The 12,477-nt window shown below is 36.3% G+C and overlaps 2 protein-coding genes across 5 annotated transcripts in view; one reads left to right on the top strand and one right to left on the bottom strand.

Annotated features, from left to right (window-relative positions):
- Positions 1-12,477, bottom strand: part of LOC129748667 (GTP-binding protein Di-Ras2) — a 454,908-nt gene that overhangs the window by 201,392 nt on the left and 241,039 nt on the right. The window lies entirely within an intron of this gene.
- LOC129748660 (membrane-bound alkaline phosphatase-like) lies at positions 10,379-12,370 on the top strand. Its single transcript, XM_055743331.1, has 2 exons — positions 10,379-11,676; positions 11,735-12,370. The coding sequence occupies exons 1-2, from the start codon at positions 10,417-10,419 to the stop codon at positions 12,239-12,241; spliced, it is 1,767 nt and encodes a 588-aa protein (XP_055599306.1). The 5' UTR covers positions 10,379-10,416; the 3' UTR covers positions 12,242-12,370.

Below are 12,477 nucleotides of genomic sequence, written 5' to 3'. Positions count from 1 at the left end.
AAGCTTGACAACGACGACATTGCGTAATATTTTGAAGAAAATTGGTAGAAGATTTACGAAAAGGTTCGAATTTGACTCGACAATGAAACATAAGACGAGCCTTTTCAAGAATTTGCAAATTATTAACTTGATCCTTTTTAAAATGGATCAAATAAAGTTCAGGAGCAAAACCAACACTACTAGTATTATTCGTGTTGGTTCTTTTCCTCATTTGAATTACTTGAATTGGAGAAAAACCTAACAAAGAATTTAATTCAGCTGTAATCTCATCCGGTGTCTGATCGCCGGTGAGACCACGAAGTACAACTTTAAATGGACGATCACTTCTAGTGTCGTACGTAAAAAATTGGTGCTTTTTATTATTCAAATAATTTAAAACCTTTTGAAAATCATTAAAAGATTCCGCCAATATACGAGCAGTTCCCCTTCGACCGATCTGAAAAGAAATCTTCACATCCTTGACGGAAGTGACGATTTCTTTTCGAAAGGCATTGAAGTCAGGAATCGTGACCGTTATTGGTGGAATCTTTTCGTTTTTAAGAGTATAAGAAGAAGAAGGTTTCTTAGTACTCTTATCAGAATTAAATATGAATATTTCCTCATCACCGATGTTATGAAGGACATCGAATGAATTGGAAATTTCAACTTTTTTGGGCGATGGACCTGAATTAGGTTCGGCACTCCGTTTTCTTCCGGCCCTTGAACCGGCCGATGACTTCCCCATGCTGGAAAGAAAAGAGAAAATATGAATAAAAGAAAATGAAAATAATTTTAGCACTGAAAAGTGCTGATTGAAAAACAGGTAAGCAAAAAATAAATAATGTAAAAATGTTCCTGCAGGTACACAGCAACGATACAATGCTCCGGCGTACGTGTTGACGGCTCAACGGTACAGATGGAAGTCATTTGACATTGATTTTAATAATCCTCACAACAAGCCCTTTCATTTGGCGTTTTTCCCAAAAATTTGTAAATTTTACTTTTTCATAGTTACTAGTGCTGGTAACTTTTACTAGTTACTTAAACTCTCTAACATTGATTTTAATAATCCTCCCAAAAAGCCCTTACATTTGGCGTTTTTCCCGAAAAATTGTAAATTTTACTATTTCATAGTTACTAGTGCTGGTAACTTTAACTAGTAACTAGAACTCTCTAACATTGATTTTAATAATCCTCGCAAAAAGCCCTTTCATTTGGCGTTTTTCCCGAAAAATTGTAAATTTTACTATTTCATAGTTACTAGTGCTGGTAACTTTAACTAGTAACTAGAACTCTCTGACATTGATTTTAATAATCCTCGCAAAAGCCCTTTCATTTCGCGTTTTTCCCGAAAAATTGTCAATTTTACTATTTCATAGTTACTAGTGCTGGTAACTTTAACTAGTAACTAGAACTCTCTAACATTGATTTTAATAATCCTCGCAAAAAGCCCTTTCATTTGGCGTTTTTCCCGAAAAATTGTAAATTTTACTATTTCATAGTTACTAGTGCAGGTAACTTTAACTTGTAACTAGAACTCTCTGACATTGATTTTAATAATCCTCGCAAAAAGCTCTTTCATTTCGCGTTTTTCCCGAAAAATTGTAAATTTTACTATTTCATAGTTACTAGTGCTGGTAACTTTAACTTGTAACTAGAACTCTCTAACATTGATTTTAATAATCCTCCCATAAAGCCCTTTCATTTCGCGTTTTTCCCGAAAAATTGTAAATTTTTCTATTTCATAGTTACTAGTGCTGGTAACTTTTACTAATTACTAAAACCGTCCAACATTTATTTTAAAAATCCATGCGACAAGCCCTTTTTTTAGTTACTTCACTTGTGCACAAAAAAGCAGGCGTTGGCTCGAACAGCAGCAGTGAAAACAAGCTCAACGATTTTGAATCGGTTGAGCCAACAAGCTCAAGCTCCTCTGGAGGCATGAGCTAACGGGCTCACGAGGGAAAAAAAGAGCTAAGGTTTCTTCAAAATAAGAGCTTAGCAATAAGAAGCTCCGGAGACAAAAACGATAAGAGCTTCGTCGATTGCTTTGTAAGCGGAGCTATGGAAATAAAGAGCTATGAAGCTCGCTCAAATGAGCTTAATTTTCAATCCCTGCTCCTGGGTGATATAAACGTGCCAGTTAATCTGTCGAGCAACATAGTCGGCGAGTATCTCAGGATTTTGGAATCACCGAATCACGCAATTTGTTTGTTGTTAACAACGAGGTCATGCGGCCAGCCAGTGGGAATATACTCGACCATGTTGTATGTTCACAGAGCATCATCGCTTCAACAATGAATGAGACAATCTGCACGGATATGAGCAACGACAACATGATTGCTACCACACTGTCGAGCAGTACCAACAAAGTTGTCCAATTCTTAATTAAGAGCATCGTAAACCACCACCAACTTAACGTAAAATTCGCAGAAGCGCTGCAGATCATTCCGTCGACAACATGCTCTAACGAAAAGATTATACTCATAGTCGACAAATATAACGAGATCCGAAATCGTGCCACAAAAACAATAACAATAAGAGCAAAGGTGAAGAGGAACTGCCTGTGGATAACATTCGATGTCTGAAAACTAATGTCAACAAAAGACAAGATTTGGAAGCATTGCAAGCGTCACCCTGCGGATGAACACTCCAAGCAACTTCTAAAAGATATCTCCGGAAGACTGACAAAGCTAAAAAGTCATTGTAAACGATCATACTTTCTTCGACTTCTGCAAACAGCATCGCCAAAGCAATCTTGGAAATTCTTAAACGAAGCCCTCGGCCGCAAGTCCAAATCGCATGATAACATCACGCTCAAGATTGGAAATGAAGTTCAGGTGGACCCAGCACAAGTTTCAAACAGCATCAACGACTACTTCTGCAATATTAGCTGCTAACATCGCAAGCAATCGAGACATTCGACAGTACAATTCACTTCGTTCGCAACTATCGCCTTCTTTGTTTTTGAGACCGGCATCCGTCTCAGAGGTACTGTTAGAAATCAGCAATCTAGATCCCAACAAATCTCCTGGTGCTGACAATATTACCGTGGACACACTAAAAACACATCACTTGGCGCTCTCCAATATCCTGACAGATATCATCAATGAAATAGTCGGAACCGGAGTTTATCCCGACGCATCGAAATTAGTCCAAATAACTACTATTTTCAAGTCCGGAGACAACTCAGACGTTTCAAACTACCGTCCAATCTCAACGCTCGCAATATTGAACAAAATCCTGGAAAAACTTCTCGTCACCAGGATAAGTGAGTACCTATCGAGATACGACCTTATAAGCCCGCGCCCGTATGGATTCCGAAAAGGATGCAGTACATTAACAGCAACTACTGAACTCCTGAAAGATGTATATGATGACCTGGACAATCGTAACTACGCCGGTGCCCTGTTTTTGGACCTGAGGAGTGCATTCGACACAATAGACCACGCCTTGCTGTAGCAAAAATTGGAATGGTATGGTATACGAGGTCAGCCTCATCGGTTAATTGAGAGCTACATAACAGGTCGACAACAATTCGTGTCTCTGAAAGGACACTCTAGTAGCAAAAAATTCATTACAACGGGAGTACCACAAGGGAGTAACCTAGGTCCGCTGATGTTTCTAGTTTTTATCAACGATCTCCCACAACTGAACCTACATGGCAAAGTTCGGCTCTTTGCCAATGACACCATAACATCACATAGTCCCTCCAACCCGCTCCAGATTGTGGAATGGATTGGTAATGACCTGCAAGTCCTTCAGCAATACTTCGATTGTAACCTGCTTTCGCTCAACCTATCAAAAACATCGTACATGTTATTCAACTCCAGTCGTCGCTCCATACCACAGCTGCCATTAATCCGTATAGGCAATACTATTATTGAACGTGTGCGCCAGTTCAAATATCTGGGATTACTTCTGGACGATACCCTATGCTGGTCAGCCCACATAGAGCAACTGAAACGAACACTTGCTCCGGTCTGTGGTGCAATATGGAAAATATCAGCGTTTATTCCTACTCACTGGCTGAAAAACGTTTATTTTGCGCTGTTCCACTCGATTTTACAATACCTAGTATCACTGTGGGGCAAAGCATGTAAAAGCCGCCTTAGGGAACTGCAAACCATGCAAAACCGTGTCCTCAAGACTGTCTTCAAGCTGCCTTATGTATATCCTTCTGAGTTGTTATATTTATGGTATGAATAACTCGGTACTTCCTATACGAGATGCCCAGGAGTTCCAAACTTTAATATTCACCCACAAACTCCTGACAAGCAGAGAACCCCACCACAATTTGCGCCTCGAGAGAATGGCATCTCCGCCTATCCCGTGTAAGGACGGAATACGGGAAAAAGAAACCTAGCTACTTTGCCAGTAAACTCTACAACAACCTGCCAGAGACCCTGAAACAGTCTTCAACGCCCTCGCGATTCAAAGCGCAACTGTTATCGATCTGCAAGCAGAACATAAACCGCTTCCTCCGCTAAAAATATTTTTTTGTGCCGCACCACTTATAAATATCATCTTTTTGTTCTCGCCCCTCCACCTAGCCCACCGCCACACACCCGCCAACCCCTATCAGTAACCCACGCATAACAGCAGCAGCCCACAAAAATCTACGAATTTATAATACAAGTGTTAATACCCTATTATATTGTATAAAATTGTGAAATAGTAAACGGATAGTGTCAAGCACTCCTTCACAGAGCATTATCTCGCTCACTGGAGTGCTCATACATATTTTGGAATAATATTGTAAACAAATTGTTAAAATTGTTTTGACAGGGTTTTGTGCCTGTTGGAGAACAGGCTTGAGAGAAGCTTAACTCCAGCGGGCTTTCCCAGTCCGAGGAAAAAATAAATAAATAAATAAATAAAAAAAATACCTTGCCAGATCAAACACTTTCTTGCAAACTTATCGGCAAAAACGATTTTGAACTTGGCGGGGACATCACCCCGATCAAAATCCATCTTCACGTACGTTTCGTCATCCATGAGGATGGATCCGTCGTACTTCGTTAGAACCTTGTTGTATAATTTCTGGGCACGTTCTTTGGCTTTTACATTCTTCTTCAATGTCCGGTTTGGTTGCTTACTGGCCCGATAAGATCGTATACCTTCGCGCAGATGAATCCTTCCGGCGGTGCAGCGGTCGGCATTGAATTTCTTGGCGATGTCATAGAGTGGTCATAGTCCGACTCCCTGGGTTTACCTTGATCGTTGTCAATACCTTTAAATGCAGTTTCCGATCCTTAGGTCCACTATAACGCTTGGTTTGAACCTGCCGGTTGATAGTATGCATCCCACGGAAATGTTTAAGAACGCTGCACTCGGTCTATTTGACCATCTTTACAGATTTCGCGATTTTTGAACCCGACCACGTCGGGTTTTTGACGTGGGTGTCCAAAATTAATTTTCGTCTCGTGGGTTTCATCACGTGTAACTTTTTTGGAAAAAAACGAATCGTAATGAACACTGATAGAGGAAACATTTTCGAACAAAGTACTGTCAAAACATTCCAGATCCGACAACTAGGAGCGATTTGTTATAATTAACAGTGCGTTCAGATTTATCATGATCCATACTTTATATAGCCACACAGATAAAAGATGTTATTAAAGTTCGTATGAATGGCTCTTTGCTATCACAGAATTTTGGTTGAACCCTTAACTTTGCTTAATCAACATCGATAACTACCAACAAACTAGCGTTTATGTGAAGTTGATTTGGCTGTAGAGACTGTGTAGACTTCGAATTTTGTTTAGGCAACATTGATATCCGAGATGAACAAAAAATAACTTTTTTTGGTTTGGGAATGGAAAAATGTAAAAGAAAAAGGCTGTGTTGAAATTTTTTCTTGAAAAAGTTGACTGTCACCAAGTTGCGGAAAAGTAAGGAGTGTGATCGAAAAAAATTCAACAATTTCGTGTGGGTCACAATGTGTGTTTTTTTTAAGAGATTTTCATTCTCTGGGAACTAACAGCCAGATGAAATTTGAATGAAACTGAAGATGATTTATTCCATAAAGTTCAGAACAGTGAGGGGTTTCATAGACTGTAATTCGAAAATTTCAATCAAGAGCAATATACGCAAAATATTTAGACTGCTAGTGGGAAGAAAAATACCTTATGGACCGCAAAACAAACTCTTTCGCGAACACCCAGTAGGTTTCCAGCCAGATAGTTTAAATTGACAAGTCTCGCCTGTATTTTCCGGAGTAAGACAAGGACAAAAAAATGAAAGAAATGATAACTAGTACTCGAGGAGGCTGACAGTTTGTGGAAGCTGCTAATCAGTCAATGTTTCATGACGATTGACACGATGAATGGCTGAATATAAAAAGAAGGCTGACCCTTTATGCAAACGTTTTTCCTGCATACCACTGCAAAGGTCACACAAATTGTAAACTCTGTTTTGGTTGAATCTGGAATGGTATTATTATTCATAAACTCTGGTAGAGTGATAAAAAGTCAAATATGTTGCTTTTGTGTCGAAGGAGGACAACTGACATTCTTGTGAAAAGTTTATTAAATCTAACTGAATTTCAGGAATCTCAAATATTTCCGTTTATATTCAATAAACGTTTTCCAATTCAACATAGAAATCTCTGTAAAAGTGTTGTGATGAAAACTGCATATAAATTTGAACATATTTAAAACATGCTAATAGATAAACGGACGCGCTTTGCCCTGCTTCGACATGTTTAATAAAAATCGCTCAAATAACGGAAATTATAGTTGAGTTTGGAACTTTTTTGTTGTGTGATGAATGCAAAGACCAATGTTCATCATTAGAACAAATGACGTGTGTTTTTTTTTCTTTTAGATGCCGTAATTTTTACGAGAAAAGTTGAAAAATTGAATGAAAAACTCCTTTATGTTTTCGTTTTTCGTTAAATTTACGTAATATGGAAAACTTAGAAGGTTCACAAATTATTAGGAACGCACAATAATGAAAAAAGAGCAGACTGGCATATTCAGAAATATTGAAAAATTTCTGTTTAGTGAAATATTGATGGTGGCGCCTCTTGTCGGATTTGTGCATTTTATGCCCAGTCCCCCTACCAAAGATGACTCTTTCAATAACAAAATATAAAATTGGTTCGCAGAATAGTGAACGGCCTGATATTTTGTGATCATAATTGACAAAAATGAAAATATTGACCAAAATTACAACAATGACAAAAAAGGCAATCACAAATGAACTAACAGAACTGATAAAACTGACAAAATTTGCAAAATTGGCAATATTGAAGAAATTGAAATAACAAAATACTCGAATTTAAAAAAAAAAATGAATAACCGACTTATCAGACAAAACTGAAAAAAATGACGAAAATAACCAAATAAATAAAAATAGACAAAAATTCCCATTTTGATAAAATTTTGTCATATTTTTTCTATGGAAAATTCCTCTGTTCTTCATATTTCAAAATTATTAATTTTGAAAATTTTAACAAATTGTAAAATTTTGTCACTTTTGTCAATTTTGTCAATTTTGTCAATTTTGTCAATTTTGTAAATTTTGTCAATTTTGTCAATTTTGTCAAATTTGTCAAATTTGTCAATTTTGTCAATTTTGTCATTTTTGTCAATTTTGTCAATTTTGTCGTTTTTGTCAATTAGGTCAATATTGTCAATTTTGTCAATTTTGTCAATTTTGTCAATTTTGTCAATTTTGTCAATTTTGTCAATTTTGTCAATTTTGTCAATTTTGTCAATTTTGTCAATTTTGTCAATTTTGTCAATTTTGTCAATTTTGTCAATTTTGTCAATTTTGTCAATTTTGTCAATTTTGTCAATTTTGTCAATTTTGTCAATTTTGTCAATTTTGTCAATTTTGTCAATTTTGTCAATTTTGTCAATTTTGTCAATTTTGTCAATTTTGTCAATTTTGTCAATTTTGTCAATTTTGTCAATTTTGTCAATTTTGTCAATTTTGTCAATTTTGTCAATTTTGTCAATTTTGTCAATTTTGTCAATTTTGTCAATTTTGTCAATTTTGTCAATTTTGTCAATTTTGTCAATTTTGTCAATTTTGTCAATTTTGTAAATTTTGTCAATTTTGTCAATTTTGTCAATTTTGTCAATTTTGTCAATTTTGTCAATTTTGTCAATTTTGTCAATTTTGTCAATTTTGTCAATTTTGTCAATTTTGTCAATTTTGTCAATTTTGTCAATTTTGTCAATTTTGTCAATTTTGTCAATTTTGTCAATTTTGTCAATTTTGTCAATTTTGTCAATTTTGTCAATTTTGTCAATTTTGTCAATTTTGTCAATTTAGTCAATTTTGTCAATTTTGTGAATTTTGTCAATTTTGTGAATTTTGTCAATTTTGTCAATTTTGTCAATTTTGTCAATTTTGTCAATTTTGTCAATTTTGTCAATTTTGTCAATTTTGTCAATTTTGTCAATTTTGTCAATTTTGTCAATTTTGTCAATTTTGACAATTTTGTTAATTTTGACAATTTTGACAATTTTGTCAATTTTGTCAATTTTGTCAATTTTGTCAATTTTGTCAATTTTGTCAATTTTATCAATTTTGTCAATTTTGTCAATTTTGTCAATTTTGTCAATTTTGTCAATTTTGTCAATTTTGTCAATTTTGTCAATTTTGTCAATTTTGTCAATTTTGTCAATTTTGTCAATTTTGTCAATTTTGTCAATTTTGTCAATTTTGTCAATATTGTCAATATTGTCAATTTTATCAATTTTGTCAATTTTGTCAATTTTGTCAATTTTGTCAATTTTGTCAATTTTGTCAATTTTGTCAATTTTGTCAATTTTGTCAATATTGTCAATTTTGTCAATTTTGTCAATTTCGTCAATTTTGTCAATTTTGTCAATTTTGTCAATTTTGTCAATTTTGTCAATTTTGTCAATTTTGTCAATTTTGTCAATTTTGTCAATTTTGTCAATTTTGTCAATTTTGTCAATTTTGTCAATTTTGTCAATTTTGTCAATTTTGTCAATTTTGTCAATTTTGTCAATTTTGTCAATTTTGTCAATTTTGTCAATTTTGTCAATTTTGTCAATTTTGTCAATATTGTCAATTTTGTCAATTTTGTCAATTTTGTCAATTTTGTCAATTTTGTCAATTTTGTCAATTTTGTCAATTTTGTCAATTTTGTCAATTTTGTCAATTTTGTCAATTTTGTCAATTTTGTCAATTTTGTCAATTTTGTCAATTTTGTCAATTTTGTCAATTTTGTCAATTTTGTCAATTTTGTCAATTTTGTCAATTTTGTCAATTTTGTCAATTTTGTCAATTTTGTCAATTTTGTCAATTTTGTCAATTTTGTCAATTTTGTCAATTTTGTCAATTTTGTCAATTTTGTCAATTTTGTCAATTTTGTCAATTTTGTCAATTTTGTCAATTTTGTCAATTTTGTCAATTTTGTCAATTTTGTCAATTTTGTCAATTTTGTCAATTTTGTCGATTTTGTCAATTTTGTCAATTTTGTCAATTTTGTCAATTTTGTCAATTTTGTCAATTTTGTCAATTTTGTCAATTTTGTCAATTTTGTCAATTTTGTCAATTTTGTCAATTTTGTCAATTTTGTCAATTTTGTCAATTTTGTCAATTTTGTCAATTTTGTCAATTTTGTCAATTTTGTCAATTTTGTCAATTTTGTCAATTTTGTCAATTTTGTCAATTTTGTCAATTTTGTCAATTTTGTCAATTTTGTCAATTTTGTCAATTTTGTCAATTTTGTCAATTTTGTCAATTTTGTCAATTTTATCAATTTTGTTTATTTTGTCAGTTTTGTTAATTAAATGAATGAATTGAATTTCTTCAGTGTTTTCATTATTGTCATTTTAGTCATTTTCTTCTAATTGTTTTCAATCCGGCCAATTTTTCTAAATGGTTTAATTTTTTAGTTTTGTCAATTTCTTCGTTTTTATCATTTTTGTCATTTTTGTTATCTATTTGAATTATGTCATTTTGGCTTATTTAGTCAATTTGTCAATTTCCTCAGAACAATCTGTGCTTGCCAATATATCGTTTTGCTAAGTATGGTGTATATATTCAAACACAACGAGCTGCTGTTTACGTAGACAGCTGTATGATTCTCAGATCATATTTCACACCGTTTTCTCCTATTTCGCCCAAGTTATACCCAAATAAACAATTGACCAAAGTCCCATTTTCAGACTGATTGTAGTCTGCGCTATTCATAGAACAAAATACGTAATACTGCTTTGATTTATTTAAACTCCTACGTACGCGCCAATGATCGATTGCAAATTGCCAAATGGGTTCAGTCAGATAGTAAGGTACCCCTCGCAAGTCTGCCCGATTAGTCCGAATTATCAGATTAATTAGCCTGAATCGATTGGATCAACGGATTTAATAGGGCACACGCCAGCCGCGGCATCGGTCAGTTGCCCCTATGTCGATGCAGTGGGAAAACGTGCGAGGACAAATTTTAAAATGAAGCTGTTTGGATTTTGGTTGGCTTTGGTGGTTTTGATTTTGGGGAGTGAAGCTTTCAAGATTGTTAATAAGCAGGATGAAAAGGATCGGGAAAAGGATTCGTATCATCCTTCGCACGTCACTTCGGCTGAGAAGGACTTCGACAACGTTCCAGAAGAAGAGCGAACTTCGGAGTTCTGGAACAATGGAGCACAGACGACGTTGAAGGAGAAGCTGAGCAAAAGGAAGCAACCGATAGCTCAGCGACCTAAGAATGTGATTTTCTTCATCGGAGATGGTTTGTCCCCGCAGACAATTGCGGCTACCCGAATGTACCTGGGCAATGAGAATGAGGCGCTTTCGTTTGAGAAGTTTCCCTATTTGGGACAGGCCAAGACGTATTGCGTCAATCGACAGGTACCGGATTCGGCCTGTACTGGAACGGCTTATTTGTCCGGGGTCAAGATCAACTACGCGATGTTAAATGTGGCAGCTTCAATCCCTCGAAGTACCTGCGAGTATCAGAAATCAAACGAGACGGAGATTTACGGTATCATGAAGTGGGCCCAGGAGGCTGGAAAGGCTACGGGGATTGTGACGAATACAAGGGTCACTCACGCTTCTCCGGCTGCAGCGTATGCTCAAAGTGCTAGTCGATCGTGGGAATCGGACGCCAATGTTGTGGCCAGTCGATGTGATCCCAGTAGAACGATCGACATCGCTCGGCAGTTGGTGGAGAATGACGTGCCCAGTAAGTTTAAAGTAATTCTCGGCGGAGGACGTCGAGAGTTTAGACCTAATGGATACCTTGATGAAGAGAACTACGCCGCACGAAGATTGGACGGACGTGATCTGATCAAAGAATGGGTTGGAAAACATGAAGCTTTAGGCGAAACAAGGTATGTGTGGAACAGAACCGAACTGATGGACGTTGATGCTTCCAAGACGGAGTATTTGATGGGACTGTTTGAAGGCAGTCATATGCGGTTCAACGTTCAGAATCAAGCAGGTAATCGACCGGAACTTGAACCTACCTTAGAGGACATGACTCAAAAGGCGATTGAAATGCTCCAGAAGTACGACGATGGATACGTCCTGTTCATCGAGGGAGGCCAGATCGATCTGGCTCATCATGCCACCTATGCGCGGATATCGCTGGACGAAACAGCCGAGTATTCAAAGGCCATCGCCAAAGCCAGGTCCATGACCAGTGAAGAAGACACCCTGATTGTAGTTAGTGCTGATCACAGTCACACTATGATGTATAACGGATATCCGGTAAGATCCGGTTGATTTTTAAACTTGTATAAACTTATAACTTTCTTTCTTTAACCAGGATCGCGGCCAGGACGTTCTGGGAATCGCGGGCATCAGCTCTCAAGACAGACTACCCTACACAACCCTCAGTTACGCCAATGGACCGGGTTGGGCTAACACCTACACTCCGGAGAATCGGGCCATCCGGCAGGACATCTCCGATTTTAACTTCAACAGCATATCTCTCCAATATCCGGCCACGGTTCCCCTGGATTCGGAAACCCACGGAGCCGAGGACGTGAACGTGTACGCATCCGGACCGTATTCGCATATTTTCGTCGGAAACTATGAACAGAGTGCGTTGCCCCATTTGATGGCCTATGCCTCCGGTATTGGAGCATACTTGGAGAGGGATGACGACAACACGACCATTTCGGATACAGATTTTATCATTGAGAATTCGGCTTTCGATATTGAGAGCGCGAGGTTCAGGATTCATAACTCGAGATTTAGGATACACAATTCGCAGTTTCGAATCAATGATTCGGTGTTTAAAATTAGAGATGCAGATTTTGAAATACAGTAGTGTAAGTCAAAAGCGGAAATGTTACGTCGTTACTAAAAATGTAGTTTGTGAGCACTTCTTGCGTTGGAAAAGGGAAAGAGCTGGAAGATCATATCACAAACAAGCATTCTATCATAATAATAAGCTCTATGACGCTTATAAAAACAGAGTAAAAGATCATTTTTGTACTGAAATTCGAAACTCCAGTTGCAGCTCTCTTTTTAAAGCGTTTGCCTCTAAATTATGTTGAAATTTGA

This window comes from Uranotaenia lowii, chromosome 2, assembly GCF_029784155.1.
Source record: "Uranotaenia lowii strain MFRU-FL chromosome 2, ASM2978415v1, whole genome shotgun sequence".
Taxonomy (NCBI): Eukaryota; Metazoa; Arthropoda; class Insecta; order Diptera; family Culicidae; genus Uranotaenia; species Uranotaenia lowii.
This window is presented reverse-complemented; position numbering and strand designations above follow the sequence as displayed.